The 19,122-nt window shown below is 38.5% G+C and overlaps 1 protein-coding gene across 12 annotated transcripts in view; it reads right to left on the bottom strand.

Moving 5' to 3' along the window:
* AKAP9 (A-kinase anchoring protein 9) overlaps positions 1–19,122 on the bottom strand; it is a 103,280-nt gene that overhangs the window by 13,751 nt on the left and 70,407 nt on the right. For 9 of the 12 annotated variants that reach the window (XM_080975595.1, XM_080975603.1, XM_080975604.1 and 6 more), the window contains 15 exons: positions 17,744–17,782; positions 16,035–16,267; positions 14,729–14,848; positions 12,717–12,893; positions 12,513–12,611; positions 11,373–11,525; positions 10,972–11,151; positions 7,068–8,135; positions 5,594–5,740; positions 4,729–5,190; positions 3,838–3,895; positions 3,566–3,687; positions 2,826–3,017; positions 1,339–1,527; positions 457–601 (listed from right to left, as the gene is read on the bottom strand). In XM_080975595.1, coding sequence (XP_080831721.1) covers positions 457–601; positions 1,339–1,527; positions 2,826–3,017; positions 3,566–3,687; positions 3,838–3,895; positions 4,729–5,190; positions 5,594–5,740; positions 7,068–8,135; positions 10,972–11,151; positions 11,373–11,525; positions 12,513–12,611; positions 12,717–12,893; positions 14,729–14,848; positions 16,035–16,267; positions 17,744–17,782 — 3,384 coding nt within the window. The remainder of the gene's footprint in view (positions 1–456; positions 602–1,338; positions 1,528–2,825; positions 3,018–3,565; positions 3,688–3,837; positions 3,896–4,728; positions 5,191–5,593; positions 5,741–7,067; positions 8,136–10,971; positions 11,152–11,372; positions 11,526–12,512; positions 12,612–12,716; positions 12,894–14,728; positions 14,849–16,034; positions 16,268–17,743; positions 17,783–19,122) is intronic. The other 3 variants (XM_080975601.1, XM_080975597.1, XM_080975598.1) reach the window with 3 other exon arrangements.

The raw sequence follows: 19,122 nt of genomic DNA, 5'->3' as shown, positions 1-19,122 counted from the left end.
CTGTAGGGGGAACCAAATCCCACTTGACATCCTAACACCCAAGTAGAAACACCTTTCAGATAAGAACAACGGCTCCATCTATTAGCAGATGTTTATGAATATATAAGGGACGCGGGTGGCGCTGTGGGTTAAACCACTCAGCCTAGGGCTTGCCGATCAGAAGGTCGGCGGTTCAAATCCCTGCGACGGGGTGAGCTCCCGTTGCTCGGTCCCTGCTCCTGCCAACCTAGCAGTTTGAAAGCACGTCAAAGTGCAAGTAGATAAATAGGTACTGCTCTGGCGGGATGATAAATGGTGGCCACATGACCCAGAAGCTGTACGCCGGCTCCCTTGGCCACTAAAGCGAGATGAGCGCTGCAACCCCAGAGTCGTTCACGACTGGACCTAACGGTCAGGGGTCCCTTTACCTTCATGAATATATAAGCATACACAGCAGCACAGAGTCATATAAATTACCGTGACATTTTGGCTCCATTTCTAGTTCTCCCCTTAGATCAGTTCTTCTGTTGTTCAGCTGAGCACGCAATAAATTGATTTCCATTAATAGACTTCTTCTATCCGCATTCTGAATGCAGTCCACAGCAGTTCTCTGAAATATGTGCTGTTATCAATTAGAAACAAAAGAACGAACAATAACACCAAATGAGTGAGCAATAACCCAGATTATTATCTAAAATGTGTCTTCAGTAATCACAATTTAGCAAGTTATTGTCATCTCAAGCATTTTATACAGAACATTGTGTTTGCCACTGAAGAGCACATAATGCAAAACATGCAGGATTTCATCAAGGGAGCAGTAATAACTATTAATGTTTATAGTTTTATCATTTCTGTGTGGTGATCTTCAATAACAAGTCTTCTACTTTTCTTAAACTGTATTTCTATAAAATAAAAGCATTGTGGTATCACAATAGCATGACACTACATCTTTATAGAATGCTTTTCAATTTACATTTTTAAGTGAAGGAAATATTCCTGTTGCAGTGCAATTATATATATATCTACCCAGAAGTAAGTTTCAATGGAGCTTAGGGGGTACAAAGGTATAGGTTTGCAGTCAAAGATGGAAAAAGTTTATAAACTACAGTTTTGGAGGAAGTTCAAAGTTGACTCTTTGGGAACAACCTTAGCAACATGGAAGGCAGATGAAGCAGTATATAAATTGTTTCCCCGATATGCTTTTGGACACTGGATTGACAGGCAAGACTGTGGAGCAACAGGCAAGACAATTGCTAGGATTTAAAACCACAATGTGAAGAGCTTCTGTAGTTTAATACAGTAATTTAAAAGTTTGTCAAGAGAGAATCACAATTTTTGCCATACATGAGTAAGTCTTACCTGTTCTTGAAGTCTCTTTTCCAACTGATCCACGATCTCCATTACATCTCTAATGCCCATTTCAGCCAACTCCATTTGAAACGCTGCTAGAAGAACGTCCTTTTCTTTTTGAAACACTTGTTGAACAGCATACAGAAGTTCAGCTCGCCAGTCTGAGACACCTTCAGAAGATTCAGATCCTGCATAAAACTACAAAGGCATGAATGCAATTAAGTAGTCATATCATCACGTCAAACTTTTTTGTTGTTAACTTTCACTGATCTGACTTTTAACTTATGCATACTATTTAAATATATTTAAATACTACTGGGAATCAATACCTGTGCTTTTTTGAGGGATACTGAAGAGCGCTGTTTTTCTAAGAGGAAATAGCTTACCATTTATTCAGCGCCAATTGCCTGAATGCAACTCATTGTTGCCTTCCTGGAGAGTTAATTTCAACATATTTTGTTGCTACTCATTTGTGCCAGGTACAAGATTTTCAATCTCCATTTCATCACAATAAGAATGTGGTCATCAGTAATACTCAAAGAAGCTGCATACATGTTTTGAGGTGGCCCAAATTGCTGGAACAGATTCTGGGCTAGCTGTGGTGGTAACTGGAGTAAAGCTTGTGGTACATGTTGTAGAAGAACATTTGGAATCTGGAGACAACTCCACTTCAGTGTGTTAAGTGTGACAACTGGGGCCTGATGCCTCCAATAATATGTGTGAGTGCTAGGTCCAGTTTTTGTAAACAACTGAGAAGCTGAGTAAACTCTCAATATAGTTGTTGTTGGGTTTAGTTTTGCTTAGAGGGCCAGGGAAGGTGAGCCATATTGCAACCTCCCCTTCATTTTAGGAGTACTATTGTGCTGGATTCTGCATTAAACCTTGTCATTCTTGAGCCTTTTGCCCTTTGCTTAATTAAAATAATAATTAAATCCAACTAAAAATGTAACAAAGAATATGACCACATTCTCAGTTTGATTGCTTTTGTATATGACTGGCCAGTCTTTACTTTTTGTTATTTAGGTATTGGCCCTTCTGCCTTCAAAGTCTTCAAAGCCACTTTTGAATCAAAGGTATCTGAAAAGCTGCTTGTGATTTTGGTAGGTTACTGTTCAAAGCAGAAAAATCAGAGGTCATGCTGAGTGTGTACAAGTTCTCTGGAGCTTGCATGACTTGGGCTGTAATTCTATATACACCTTCCTAGGAGTAAGTCCCACTGAACACATTGAGAGTCACTACTAAGTTGACCTGTATAGGATTGATTTACATATGGCAAGAATTAGATCAGTTTCTTATCTCTGCTTGGAATGGCCAAACTTAAAAATAACTTGCATGCGATTTAGCAAGGAACTTAAATTTACTTGCAGTCAATTTTTCGCCCTTCATAGCCCTCTTCTATCAAAGAATGCACAACAAATATTTCACATTAACCTATGTAAAGAAAAAGGCATCTAGTACGAACCATGAAGACTAAGCAGTTTTGCGGTTATAATTACCTCAGTGTCCCTGTGAATCTGCATTTTTGCAATTACATCCTTCAAAGATGAAACAGTGCCCAAGAAAGCCTTACGTTCTTCTAGCCAAAATTCTGGACCTTGTTTAAGAGAATGTACGTTACTTTCCTTATAAGGAGATTCTGAGAGAGAGATAATCTGTTCACCTTCCCGATGAATAGCTCTTAGCAATCCCTGTTAAAAAAAGAAGCCAAAAGCTGTTATAAAATCATGCTGTTTGTTGTTTACCATTCTGAGCACATCATATCAAATCAGCCATGCAAAGATAAAGGGGCAGTCCAAAGACAATGGGGAGCCACTGTCCCCCTAAGTGCTCAAACTTGCACGTGCCTTGGGCTTGAACACTCTCTCCCTACCTTCATGGCTGTAAAGACAAGATTGGAAGCTATCACTTTTCAATAACCCAAAGAGCCTCATTTTGCCCTACTTTTTGAGTTTATGACTTGCTTTGAAACCATAGTTTTTTTAAAAAAAACAAAAAACCAACAACCTCAAATTTGGAAGTAAGGCGGAATTGTGATTTATATAAAAATGGAAGTGAAAGATTGTAATTTTCTCCTCATAATGCTCAAATTGGCCCAGAGCAATGACTATAACAAAGAGGAAATGTTGGCTCCTCAAACAGTATGCATGTTTTTCTGTTTCTACATCTCCCCTCTAATCTCTGTAATAGTTGTTGCAATGGATTCCAGATTATACTGGTGTAAAATCCCCTTGTTTACCTTTATTCCCTTTGGAAGAATATCTGTTGATTCTTCACCTTCATCTCCTATTCCTTCTGATACAGCATCTGATCCTTGGCTTGGTACAAGATATGCTCCTTGGCTCCAGTCTGAACTAGAGTCTAAAACAGGCAAATCATTGGGACAAATCAACATGGCTTCTGGAAAGGGAAATACTGCCAAATGCAGCAAGAGACAGGAGACATTCTCAACCATATTTGGAGATAGTGGGAATTGAATCTGCATGCAGAGAAAAAACATTGCTCTCTTACCACTGGAGCATCCATCTCTAGCATTAGAAGATGAGGGTTGTGCTATGCCAGGGATCCCCTAAAATTCAAAATAAATAAATAAATCTAAAGATCAAGATTGAGTTCACTGTAATAAACGGATGAACTGCTTTTTAAAGAAAACAATAACAAAAGCAACCAGCACAACTACTAGTTGTTGTTGTTGTTTTAAATACAACCACACTTCATTATCATTTACAAGGTCAGCACAAAAGCAACCAACCTTCCCAGCTTAAATTCAGCTTGCTTTCAACAATTTATAACATCTCTGCAATTTATACCAGCCACTGAAATTTAGAGGAAAAAGTATTTGAGGCCCACTTTAAAATGTTGATTCCATTAAATCCCTGACCAGCACTTCTATGGGAATCCAATTCATGTCCACATCCACAACCTTTCTATAAAAAGATATTGGAGAACTAATCAGTATTCCCCCAACAAGGGCAGATTTGTTCCCCAAGGGCCTCCAGATGCCAAGTCCTATCATAAACCCTTTCAAAGCCCTCCCAGACCCCTTTCCTTATACCCTCCCTCTCCTCTTATCCCTATTAATCCCCAGGGAACCCTCAATAAGGCAGCTATTTCCTATGAAGAGTGCTAGTTTCAGAAGCACCACATGTGCTCACTTCTAATAGCCATGAGTGCCACAAAAAGAACATCACCATCTGCACCATCTATGGAAGCCTGCAAGAAAAAGGTTGGGCATTCTTCCCACATTATCACTGGATTCCCCTGGACTGATGAGAAACTACGGAAATTTATCTGATAGTGATAGAACTCCATGATGCTATGACTGGTGCAACTCCCTTGTAGGCACCCTGCAAACCCTCTTATTGAAAATGGAAGTGTTGTGACATTATTGATAATACACACCTCTTTATCTCTCAGGGCTTCTATGACATCCTTCAAAGTGTTACATTCCTCCGTTAATTCCTGCACTACAATAAACTGCTCTCTTTTTAGTGCATCCGATTCCGAGATATGCCGGGTCTCCATATCCATGATCTCAGCAGCATGTAGCTCCTGCATTTTGTCAATTTTTTCACTGAATTCTTTTATGATTTCTGCAACTTCCTCTGCAGAACACCCATTCTGTAAATCAATCTGAATTTCCTCATTTTTCACAAGGAGCTGTGAAGTTTGGTTGCAGCTGTTGATGTGCAGGGCTTTGTCAGTCTGACATGATGCATCACTTCTATTGATACAAACACCCTCTAACTTTTCAACGCACTTTTCCTTTCTTACATAATTTTCAATTTTCTCTTCTGCCTCAGCCAGCTTATCTTTGGTTTGCCTTAGATCTTCTTCGAGACGAAGTAAACTTGTTTCTTTTACCTAGAAATGGATCAGAATTACAGGTGTTTCAAATACCTTTTTCAAAGCATCGAGTTTAAAACATCTGAAGTGGTTTAAAAGTGGTCAAAAAGTCAGATTTTTATTGTTGGCAGCCAGTGGCCATTACAATGTAACTCACAAAAACAAACAAGGGAATTCAACTGTAAGTTAAACACGGACATTTTCAGAAATAGAAGTTGTACAAACATAAAATGGTAAAGTTCCTTAAATTGTTTAATTTAAAAACCCCATAGGTAGCTTTGGGCACATTTATGTGGAAAAACATCATGCAAATTGATATAAGAATAAGAATACCACCCTTCAACCAAACAGTCTTTTATGAAAATATTGCAAGCAATCATTAGCTCAAAATGAAATAATTATGGCAATGTTCAGTTCTTACCATTAACTGCTCATTAAGTTTTTCTGCCTTTTCTCTGTAACTATTAAGCTCTTCCTTAGCAGCAACAGACTCAGCTCTGATTCTCTCTAGTTCAGGATCATCAGACAGTATATTTCTTTCTTCGTTTTCACTCAATTCTTTAGCCACCTGCACAGCAATGTACAAAAAAAACCCCAATTTTGTGACTATAAGCCCAGGCATGTTTTGCTTATTTGCTACTACAACCCTGATATCATGATTCCTTGTGACATAAGCTGTGCAACAAAGCTTTAAGTAGTTCATTAGGTTGCTAACCAATGAAATCAGGACCATGCAGCTAAGATGTGGTGTCTCTGAAGCGCTCTGGGTCATTAAAGAAGTCCATTGAAGCATTTGAAAAGGCCACTGAGTACTACAATACAGATATTGGCCTAGTGTGCATATTCAGCAGGTCATGGCGAGTCACAGCTTACCACAGGCTTCCTCAACCTCGGCCCTCCAGATGTTTTAATACTACAATTCCCATCATCCCTGACCACTGGTCCTGTTAGTTAGGGATCATGGGAGTTGTAGGCCAAAAACATTTGGAGAGCCGAGGTTGAGGAAGCCTGACTTACCACATCATGCATACCAGGCCAGTATTACCTTTAGCACTTAGAGCACAACAGTATGGCATTAAATGGAATAACCTAAAGCTACGATTCCAAGAGCCCATGCCGAGCAAAGTGCTTCTTTGAGTGTGCTACAACTTGTCTGAAGCTACTTGCATTGAATCAGCAAGAGAAAATGTCTACTCATTTTCAGCAGCGGTTATTTGAAAGGCACAAGCAGTAGCAGTTGGTGGGCAGAGCAGGGTGGGGCTGTACTGCTTACCTTGCGTCCCAATGCTGGGGTCACTGCCAGTTACTGGCGGGCAGCAGGGATGCTGGCATATAGCAGGTGATGCAGCACCGTCAATCTGGAACTCCCACCACTTGCCTGCAATGCACCAACTTCCCCACTGCCTTGCTCCCTCCCCATCTCAGAAACTAGCAAGAGACCCAGGTACTGGGAAACCAGGTAAGCAGCTCCTTCCCACTCCAACCTGCAGACTGCACAAAAGGAAACCAAAGTATTTCCAGCAGGAGGGTAGAGGTTCACACATGGTCTTTGGAATCCATCCTCAGAAACAGTAATACTTAATTGGGTGACCTTTTAGAATTTACTGAAGTATATTGATGGGAAGGTGCTTCTTTCTACCTTGCACAGTTATGCAGCTAGTATTATTATAATCTGATAGAACCGGCAATAGTTCATGATAAGCAAAGCGAAAAGATACAAGTTTCCTTACAACTGAGAAATCTGTTGCCCACTGTGCAAGGAGACTTGATGAACTATTGCAGAAACATTTCTGGTCATGTATATGGTGTTTTCCAACATCACCTCACCCATATTTTGTGAAAAGTCACCTACTCCATAAAAGAAGAATGAGCAGATATTTTCGGGCCACACAAACCTGAGCAGTAAGCGTTTTTTCTTGCTTAGAACTCTTTGCTTTCTCCTTTTTGTGCTTTTCTTCTACTTCTGCTAGTAGCTGGTGAAGTTCAGCAAGTCTCTCTTCCTTCTCCTTTGCTTCCTTCTGTGCAATTTCCACCTTTGCTTTTTCTAGCTCCAGGCTGCTCTGTGCACCTGCCAGCTGGCTCTCCATTTCCAAAAGTTTGTTGGATAATGAAGATAATATAGAACCTGCATCTTCTCCAGGCTTGCTGTTTCCTTTCTCCGCTGAAATAGTTTTTATAGCTTCTAAGGCGTCTCCTGAAACCACCTGCATTTCTTGGAGAAGTTTACTTTGCTCCAGAACTGCTTTCAGCTGAGCTTGACTCACAAGGGCTGCAGCAACTTTCTGCTCAAGCGTTTCTTCCAGCTCTGTTATTTTCTGTTTAAGCACCGCTGACTCAGCCTGGGCTTGCTCTTTTAAATCCGTGAGCTGATTGCCATGTTTCTTTAGCTCTGAATCCTTTTCCTCCAAAGCCTCTTGAAGCTGCTGCAACTTTGTGCTGGAAGAATCTTTGGCATTTTCCTCCTCATAGCCAAGAGGGGTTTCATTTTTTAACATTTTAGTTTTCTTCTGACTTTCAGTTTTCAGTTGGCTTGATCCTCGTATTTCTGCCACACCACTGTCCATCTGCATGTTTCTGTGTATTCCTTCATTTTTCTCATGTTCTTTCTTCAGTGCATCTACTTCTTTCTCCAACTTGCTCATCTTTAATTTTGTTTCCTCAAGTTCATTCTTCATGACAGAAACCTCTACATCTTTATTTTCCACTTGTTTCACCAAAGCTTCCTTTTCTGCCAACACGATATCAAGCTGGTATTTTAAGTTATCTGCATCTTCCTGAGTCAAAGAAAAGTCCAGCGGTACTTTGTGCTCAATATTTGCCAACTCCTGCTGGAGTTTTTCAATAACGTCATTTAGCTGCTCAAGTTCCTGTTCGCTGTTTTGCTTCACACGTTCCTGATCGCTCTTTAAATATTCTATTTGGGCCTCCAGTTCCCTTATGTGCTCATTTTTGCCCTCAATCACCTAGGTGGTCAAAGAAATAAAAAATATTTAATTATCCAAAAGAGGTAGACAGTTCTGGAATTGATTCCAACAACTTGCTTACATAAACAACTCCTAATATTATCAATATATGATTGATTGCATAGTGCCAATCAATCTACCTTCGCATGGAAGTTTTAAGAACCAAATGTTTCTGAGAGTTATTTAAGAATTTTGGTTTGTCCAAACATAAACTTCATAGTATTTTCCACTTAAATGTTTCAAGTTCTGGAAAATATAAAATTCACTGGGGAATATAAAATTCACTGTGTTCAAAGGGACTATATGCAGGACCAAGTCGCTTCATAGTGCTTTTTGATCAATTATGTCTGCAGATATACAAGCAGCTTAGAGAGTAATTTGTGTAACTCTAATTCAACTGATATTTTCTCTGCCAGAACTATTCCTATATCTCAGCTCCTCAGCTTCATTCTAGTTACTGAACTCCCATTTGCCATTTGCAAAAAAGAACTCTCCAGAGTGCTGGTTATTTCGACAAAACCACTGTTATATCCCTAGTTACTAGAACTTAACATTATTTTCCACAGTCCAAACATACAACAAAAAAATGAATAAGTAAGGAGCCTGATTGGTCTCCTAAGTTACAGAATCATAGGGTAATTTCCACATCTTCCTACACTGATGAAGTTGCTATATTATCTAAGTACAGTCGTACCTTGGAAGTCAAACGGAACCCGTTCCAGAAGTCCGTTTGACTTCCAAAACGTATGGAAATCAAACTGCAGCTTCTGATTGGCTTCAGGAAGCTCTTGCAGCCAATCGGAAACCGTGGAAGCCCCATGGGACGTTTGGCTTCCAAAAATAGTTCACAAACCAGAACAGTCACTTCCGGGTTTGTGGCATTCGGGAGCCAAAACGTTCAAAAACAAAGCTGTTCGAAAACCAAGGTACGACTCTATATGGTTGGAAAAAAGAGAAACTCATACAATCAACGCCTCATATCTTTTTTATTTTTTTTAAAGGTGGGATACATTTAACAACGTAAGAAGAGCCATGTTGGGTTAGGTCAAAAGCCCACCTAGTCCAGCATCCTGTTCTCTCAGTGGCCAACCAGATGCCTATGGGAAGCCCATAGCACTATCTCCACTTGTGATTCCTGACATGCATTCAGATGCATACTGCCTCTGATAGTGAGAGAGAACATAGCCACTGTGGCTAGTAGCCATTTGACTGAGAGAAAAAAGAACCGGTGACTATTCAAAAGCTGTGAAATCATGACTTTACAAAACAGTGGCAACTATACAGATGTAAGAGATTTTGTAAGGGGGCGGGGAAGGACACTATGAAGTAGCAGAAGAAATAAAAATAATAAAGCATATTATTTCACTGGTGTATTATTATGAAGAAGGCAAAATGATCCAAGAGATAAGTTGCCAACCATACAAGGAATGTTCCAGAATTTTATCTAAAAGAAATCTGTTTAGAAAGAGGGAAAGGTGTAAAGACCAAGTAAGAAGATTCAAATTATTCAGACAAATAATTTAGAGGAAGACAGAAGTAGCTACATGGGGAAGGTGTGCTTTAGAAACCTCAGGAAGAGTTTCAATGCTAGGAATTGAAAGGTAGAAACAGAAAGAGAAGTATAAATAGAATGGATTCAAAAGACCAATGTAGAATAGCTGAAATATTGGCTTTGAATAGATGACAGTGATTGATTTATAACAACTTCAAGAATAGAGTTTTGGATGGACTTTGGCCTCACCTAGTAAAACTCTTTCTTTTTGCTTTCTCAGCAAAAGGATGCAGAAAGCATTTATTAGCCACCACAAAAATCTTAAAATTAAAAGAAATACAAAAAAACAACAACTAGATGGAACCAGAAAACTCAGAAGCTCTAGATATTTTACATCTTAATGATACAAGATAAAGTCACAGGATTTATGGGAAGCACTACAAATAATTGTCTTCCTCTTTCCAAAAGATATAGCAATTCCTGAAAAGACATATAAATAAAGCTAGTGAATTCTCTCTATTGCTAATACAAAGGAGGCTGTGTGGAGGACTTGCTACATAACTTGAAGAACAAGTAACATATCTAAATGAGTAGCAACAGTAGTGATTTTAGGCATGTAGTCATGAAAGGAACAGAAATATGGGATCCTGAAATTGAAAGGAGGAGGGGAGGGAAGATCCAGAACAAGTTTCTCTTTTGAAAACCTGAAAATAGCAGGAATACTATTATAACTTGGAACAGAGAAATATTATGACTCACTAGATTTTGCTTTTCGAAGCACTTTGTTTCACAGTAACTGGCATCAGCACTCTGAAAACTATTAAAAACTGGTCTGCCTTTTGTGCTTTGCTGTAAAATATACACTGACACTCTATCCTAAGTTTGCAAGAAGAATTCAGCAACTTTCTAGAATCACAATTTCAGTTATAAAACGTATTTTTTCTGCAAACCTCTGGCAGAAATTAGGCAAAATCCAGCAGATGGCATTAGAGTACAACCCATTGTATAAATACTTGTACTGGAGATGATACATTTCATTAGCATCCTGATAATCACTACTCAGATTATGTATGTTTATATTGCTCCAGTTATCCTACAGAGGAATTGTGACTAAAATTGCACAATTATCTACCACTACACAGAAATTAAGATTTCAATAAATATATCAAGAGAAAGCAGAATCCATGAGAACTGTATTTTGAAAATCAGGACATGGATTTCTAAATGCAGTGTGGCCTAACCCACGTTCTAACATCTTAAACTGTTTGGTTTATACGGAAGTCTTGATTTTACATCTCACAATGAAAAGAGAGGCTCCCACAAAAGATTCCCAAAACCATGTACTTTGTTATCTGTTGTAATTTCAAGTTGCTGTTGCAGTTTTGAAATTTGTTCATGAAGTTCATTTATTTCCTGTTCCTTTTCCTGTATGATCTGCACAAATTTTCCAGCAATTGCATGATGACCCTTTATAGAAGTATCTTCAGGTTTCTGGATAGCTAGTCCCATTTTTTCCATATCCTCCTACAGACAAAAAAACAGCGGCAAATAATGTAACTTGTGTTTCTCTCATTCTTTTCCATTTACAAGATGAATATACAGATATATATTAATATATTCTTTTTAAAAAAGAAGAAACCAGGATGTTATGCATTAAAAGTTTTAAAAACTCATGATTTGCAGATGTGTTCATTCAAGAGAAGAAGATGGGTGGGAAATACCGGATTTCCTTTCCAGATAATTACCTTGAAAAATTTATTCTCTTGCTCAAGTTCTTGTTGTCTTGTAGTGGACTCTTTGTGCTGGATTTCTAATTGCATGTGCAACTGTTGTACTTCTTCGTTTTTGTTTTCTAGTTCCTCGCGAAACTGCTCTAATTGTTCTTCAAGATTTATGATCTATATACCCAAGGTAAGTGTCAAAGGGATAACGTCTTTTAAACAAGCAAAAACCATAAAAATAAAAAACCATTCTGCAATCTTACGACCATACTTATTTTCAGAAACAAATGTTTGTATTTAATTTCTAATTCTAAAGTCTTTTAAAAAAATACTCAATTTTACAATGAACAGGGAGAATTATGGATGGATGCTAGCTCATTTCTTCTATTCCCCCATTCTCAATATAGCACTAGATATACAATGGCTACACACATCCTGAAGATTATTCCAGAGATGTTGTTCCTTCAGGAAGGTGACAAAGGACCTACAAGAGCTGGTGGGGCTATTTGTCTGTGGCTGAGGGCACAGTGATTCAGCACCCTGAGATTTTAAATGGGCGCCCACTATTATATCAGGATGGTGCATTGCACTTTGTGGCTAGAGAACACTGCAGAGCGGCACAATAGTAATACTAAACACCCATCAAGTCTGGTGGTGAAGCTGTATAACCTGTAGATGACTCAGGTTTTTTAAGAGGCAACTGTGATCTCCTAGGCTAAAAGTATCCAAACTGACCAGGTGGCTGGGTATGGGGAGACCACAAGTTGTGTCACAGGGTCTGGAAAAGGGCATGTGCTGGCCTCTTCCAGACATCATTCCCCTCCACAATGAGCTAAGCAACATTTGAGCTGGCTTATATCTAAGCAGCAGCAGCCATACCATACCATGGCCCTGCCTTTGCCTTGGGGCTCCCAAGCTATGTGGTCGCATATACATTTGCCATGAATGTGGTATGTGGCTCTCTTTGCTCCTCTTACCTCCACTCGGGGGGGGGGGGGCAGTTTCATCTAGGCCACATGTCTGGCCCGCAGAAGAAAGCCAGGCTCATACAGTGGAGCCATGTGACTATTCTGACCCTCTGCATACTCTGCATCCTGTGAAGTTGGACTGAAATGAATTATATGAAGTATTAACTTATCTGCATAATTGAAAGGGATACTCTACCTCTTTTTCTTTCCTGTCTACAGCTTCTTGCTCAGCCTGTAACTGTGCTTCAAGGGGCAATTCTCCCCTTATTGTTGTAGAGCCAAACTGCTTCTCCACCTTTAAAGTAAGGATATTAGCTATCACATCTCTTTAATTCACAATTAAATAACTGAATGTTCTTGTTGATAATAAATATATAAAACATTGTCCACAAAAAAATACCTTTTGCAAACTGTCTGCACTGATCATTAAAGCTTGTTCCAGTTCTCTGATTCTGCACTCTAATTTCTCAATTTCTTCATTCCGTTCTTGCACATCTCTCTGAAGTTGCTCCTTAGAGAGCAAAAGCTCACTGCATTTGTCTGTTTTTTCTTTGAGGTGATTTGTTAACTGCTCAACCTGGTGACAATAGGCAGGAACGATATTTCAAACCTCTTGAAATATTAAGGATGAAGAACTCTTTTGATGAAGGCTCCAGAAGATGTATGCTAATGTAGGTCATAAGTTCAAACACAAATTTACTATAACGTTAACCGAGTTAAATTGCATAGGAGAAAAAGAGGCAGGAAGTAAGAAGAAAGCTTTCAGTCTCTGAAGTATTTAGGTACAAGGAGCTACTTACTAACCAGAAGCCAAGAGAATAAAGGCAAGTAAGATGGAAGACTCAAGAGAAATCACATTGAGAGGAAAGAGAGGATGTTGGCCGCCACGCATACTGAAATGGAATGTTCAGTTATGAGGCAGCCAGAAAGACCTCATTGAGAAAGAAGTAGTAATTGGCCAAAGAAAGATAGCAAGTGAAAACCAATTAACAAAACACTCCCCAGTGGGTGGACAGCTACCAGTTCAAACTGTATGTACAAGAGACAGAAATTACGCAGAAGCTCAAGCCTGCCAAATTAAAAAGGATGTTGTTTCACAAACACAAATTAAACAAAACCCAAGAGTGAGTTGTTGAACTCTTAAAAGATGTATTTCAACTTTCACAGGTGGAGTATTTCATCTGATGAATGAAGGGTTATCTGCAACTTCTTCCAGATTAGAGACTGATGTATGGACAAACATATAGACAGACACAGGCAGGATGGCAGGCAGACAGAGTTGCAGGGAGGAAAGAACACTAGAGTGCAAAACCACGATTACTTCCTGATATGATATGGTTGCTGTGATTATTTTACACGAATCGTAGAACCACCTTTGCCAAGATACTGCTATAACTCTGTAGATTAGTCCCATTGCTGGGGCTAGTCGCAGCTATAGTGCAAAACATCTGGCAAGCACCAGGATGCTTGTGCTGCAGTTGTACCCATAGACCTTTGGGTCCACGGTTTGCACTTCCCCCACTTTATCAGTCTCTCTGTGGTGTTAGCTGACAAAGTGGGCTCTAGTTCACAAAAGCTTATGCTTCAATGAAAGTCTTTAAACATGCTTCAAAATATTTTGTTTTTATTGAAACAGGTGAACACGCTTCACCCCTGGAATGTGTCACAAATTAAAACTATGTCAGCTATGCCTGCCACATGGAAAAAACACTGCCCTAATTCAAGAAAGAAAGATAAACAACCACAAAAGATGCATATCTTTCTGTATTAATGATAAAAAGCAAATTTACAAAATTCTAAGTTTTCCCTTTCATTATCCCTGTTCAGTAAATACAAATCATCTATTCAATCTTCCCAGTGAATCCCACAGAGCCTCTGCTCCAACCTACTTTGCATACAGCCTTTGGAACTTACTTTGATTTTGTCAAGTGTGTTGACTGACTGCATTGGGACTACCATTAGGAAATAAATGAACTAAAAACCACACCTGAAAAAAAACTATGGTTTTGGCTATTAATTCTACAAATAAGTGGTTATAATAATGTGTAGCCCAATTGCATGCAACAGACCTTATTTGTTCAAAGTAAATATGTGAAGGATTGCAGCCTTTAGCTTAATTCAAATCTTATTTTTCTGGTTTGTTAACTGACATTAAGACAGAATTCCCCAGTTTGACTATAACAAAGTACTCTGGCTTACTGCGAGACCAGATCTTTGTGCCAAAGCTGGCATGCAATTGGGAAGTAGGAAGGGTGACAGAGGAACATGCAGTCATGATACTTGTCCATGGTCATAAACAAAGGATTATGAAACCTTGGACAGTTGTCCAAACAGAGGACTATATTTTTGTACATTTTCAACATTTCAGTTTATGTACTTATGGTAAAACAAACCAACAAACCTGTATCTTACCTCTCTGTTTTGGTGTTCATTGACTGGCTGAAACCTCTGGGGAATCTTAAGCTGCTGCTCCAGTTTCACAATCTCTTGCTGGAAAACATCTCTCTCATGCTCCCTATCAATCGCCTGTTCCTGAAAATGTAACCATTATATTTCTTATGGCAAACATGTTCAAATGAACTTCAAAATTAACTCATGGTATCTTGTTTTCAATTTTACTTAAAACTAAACAAAATTTCCAAAATGAATGTAATGATACCACAGTGCTTCTACTTTTATCAATAACACACACACACACACACGCACGCGCGCGCACACACACACACACACACATTAAAACATCTGTTACCAGTAAATAGCAGAAGTCCACAGAAAATCAACTTTCTAGTTGGAACATAACCACTGATGTTTTATCAAAGTACTGTAGTCAGATGGCTTATCTTCTTTATGACTATGAAAATGTGACAAGCACTGGGCCCAAGAAAGCGGGTAGATATTTGGCACACGCCTTACTGTCTATATACATTTGTGGCAGGGCTGATAGCAATACATTTTTATATACAGTATAGTGCCATTGCAGACAGCCAAGGCAGAACCTAAATATTGTAGATGCTTGACAAAGCACTGGCAATTCTTTTTCTGGCACAGAGCTTAATGTGCTTGCTTGTACTCTAGGCTGCTCTTTAGATATCAACTCAAATGGGCCACCTTAATAAATACACAAACGCTTGGGGCCATCTCTAGAATACAGTCATACCTCATGTTATGGACGCTTCAGGTTACGTGTTTTTGGGTTACGGACCGTGGGAAACCCGGAAGGACCAGAACGCTTCAGGATGCGAACGCTGCAGGTTGCGGGCGTGCCTCCGTCACAGATTACGTCCGCAACCCAAGGTTCCACTGTACTATGACTAATGATTCTCTATTACTCATCATGTCTGGAAAAATACATCTCTAAAATATAACCATCTTATCTCACACATTGTTTCATAAGATGTCAGGGTGTGGCTATATGCTTTCCTAAAGTATTTTTCAAGGTCCGAAATAAATTTTTTTTATTATCAAGTCTGCATTTAACAAATTTTAAATTCTGAAATTGTGATCAACATTGTTCTTCATTCCTTTTAAGAACACCTACATTTTTAATGTGCATTTAAAAAAAAAAAAAGTAATCTGCATCAAAATGTAAAAACGCACAGAAAGCTTTTTTAATGTGCAGTATTAACTAAATTAGAGTATGGCCTTTTTGTCTCTCTCCCACTTTTAAAAAATTCTGTCATATATGGCTAGCAGGATTTGCAACCCATCTCTTACTTACATCTAGAAATTTTTTTGTTTTCTCAAGCTGTTTTTCCAGAGCTTGGTTTTGTTGCCTTAGATCCATCAGTTCTGCATTTTTTTCATGCTCCAGTTCCAAATATCGGCTGACCTGCTCCTCTATATCACTTTCCAGTGCCTTCACCTGCTTGTGAAGGTAGTCATATTCTTTTTCTGCTTGCCGCTGCACCTCTATTTTTTCCTTCATGAGCTTTTCTGTTTCCGCCAGCAACTCTGTTTTATAAAGGCATCAGTTGTTGTTTCGGATAGGAATAGTTAACTCAGCCTATCAGAACAAATTCACTCCCAAAACAATGTATTCATGCTATAGTATAATAAAGGATGGAAATAGGTTTGGGTTTTACCAGAATTATGTGGTATCTCTCAATAAAAAGAGGGAGGTATGGAAGGAAGATATCACAAAAAAGTCATACAAAACCCCAGAATGAAAGCTGAAACACTCTCAGTTTACTTTAGGACACACCAATTTTAAGGATTAATCATGTACATGGGTCACCGTAACAAATCATAACTGCATATATTTCATTCAGTACTGGGGAAAATGTATGATGGCATTAAAACCCAACTGTCTTCTCATCCAGTAGGACTGATCCAAGTTAACAAAAAAAATGGTCCATGAAATGGCACATACAACGTTTAAATGTGAAAACACTATAGACCTTCACCTGGTGAGTTATAGAAAGGACAGCGAAGGAAATTTCTTACCTGCAACGGAGATTTTCTGTCATCGGTGTTGTGTTTAAACACCTTACTTCCCCCGTCCCCTGCCCTTCATTTTAAAAAAAATGCTTTTCACGATGTGGGGAAATGCTAGCATATTTACGGCCTACAGTGGCCTACTGGAACAGATTGCCTTCCAATGCCACTCCAGTCACATTGGATGTTGGAGGCCTTATTGGACTATCTGGTGACACTGATGCTTTCTGTGTCGGCAACACTCCTTCTGGGATTTGGGCTACATTAACGTGAACAGGAGGCGCATTGTGATCTCTTCCCAGCAGAGCTAAGGCTTCCAATACACAGAGGGGAGATGCTTAGTCAACTCCCACTGAATTGGGCTCATCATGCACACATTTCCTAACATTTTGTATAGCCAAAAATAATATCAGGATAAACGCTTTATAATGTGATTCACCAGTATAACAGATACAGATACTGCAATCACAAAATGCTTGTTGATTTTTTAAACGAGGAATATTGCAGAGTAATGGATTTATGGATAAGGATCTTTTATCATATAAATGAAAGAAAAAGGGGGAAAAAGTCACCAGATAGTGGCCATTTTGCATTACACAATACAGAATATTTGGGGACCATCATCTTACATCATGCTTGCTTGCTTAAACATCGTATGTCAATACAGAAGTCATATTTGGTAAAAGTATTATCAACCAATGTATTTGCAGTTTTAAAAGCAAAGTATTACTACTACCTGTGCTCGCAAACTAATCGACTAAGATGATGGTTATTAAATGAATCTGTTTCACTTTACTAATGTATTGCACTTAGAAATTGTGAGCAACTGTTAAAAAGAAAGTTGTGAGTATGAAACACAGTATCAAAGCTGCAGCCCAGTAAAAGTTAATGTCAGTAAGCTGAAAGCCCAAAGAGAGACCATGATTAGCAAGTGTCAGTAGCTGTTAAATCTGCCACCCAATGAAAGATTGGCCATGCAATATACAAACACACCTGCTTGGGAAGCTGCATCGACTGCAGCATCTACTAGGCCTAGGAGAACAGAAAAAAAACAAGAAGCAAAGTAATTCACATGCCATCTACAGCTTTCTTAAGGTGTAATACTGTATAAGAAAAATGAAGTTGAAGACAGAATGCTGAGTTCAGTGAAAATGCCCGATGATGCAAGAAATGTGTCATTAATCTGTTAAGTACAATAGTTAAATGTTTTCCTACTATTTTAATGTGGAATATCCATTTATTTTTCTACAAAGTTTCGTGAAAACACTATAGATGTTCCACTGAAAAGCTCAGGTAATATACCTGCTATTAAATGTACTGATTACTAGATTATTGCAATTACTAGATTATTGCAATGTCCTAATCTTAATAGTTTTACATGATACGTTTATTCAAACGTAATTAACTCACAACTACCTCTTTTGATCATTATTGCTTCTTCGGAATTTTTAAAAAAAATCTAAAACTTCACATGCTCCTTATAGAATAGAGATGATATTCTTAAGTGAAGACCTTTAGCATGTCAATGTACTCTTTACAATAAACACTGTTTCAATAAGATGTCTCTTACTGGGGGAAAAGAGGATTAAAACATTAATTTGCTTTATGAAGGCAAATATTAGTGGAACAAACACTTAAGCACATTCAACAAGCTTTGTGTCTTCTTTTTAGAAGCTATCCAGCAAAAAGGTAGGCACAACAGAATACAAAATTAAAAAAATTAGGGGTTTTGCTTCCTGAGCAATTTCTTTGTGGGGGGGAAAAGAGACAGTATGAGTATTTTTATATAAAAATCAACTTATACACAATCTTCCTACGTATCAGTTTCTAGCAATCATCTAGTGAATTGGAACACTCTTCAAAATCTATACGTATTTCTCCAGTTACATTTAAATATTCTATTTTTTGGACAAATGCATTAAGGCTCATAAACATTGTGGTGTTATAGTTACAACGTTGGGTTTAGGTAAAGGAAAGCCCATCTCAGCTCACTAGGTGGCCTTAGGTAAATACAACAATTTAGGCTACCCTATTTCACAGAATTTAAAAGGTAAAATGTTGTTCTGAGTATCTTGAAGGAAGAGGCAGCTGAAAACATAACTAATATATTTTAGCTGAAACAACATTCTGATTGGGTTGGACTAGATTACCCTTGGGGTTCTTTGCAACTCTACACTTATATGATTCCATGATTGCATCCCAATATTCCTTATGTATGTTAGTGGGCCTAACCATAAACCCATGTGTTTTCACCTGGGGAAGATTCAATTCAGCTTCCCTATCTGATTGTAAATGCCTTCATCCTTTTGGAAATGTTACTAAGAAAAGGTACATGAATCCTTTGGGGTGAGGAGTTGGGTTGTTAAAGAGAC

Source organism: Podarcis pityusensis (assembly GCF_964106645.2).
Source record: "Podarcis pityusensis genome assembly, chromosome: 12".
Taxonomy (NCBI): Eukaryota; Metazoa; Chordata; class Lepidosauria; order Squamata; family Lacertidae; genus Podarcis; species Podarcis pityusensis.
This window is presented reverse-complemented; position numbering and strand designations above follow the sequence as displayed.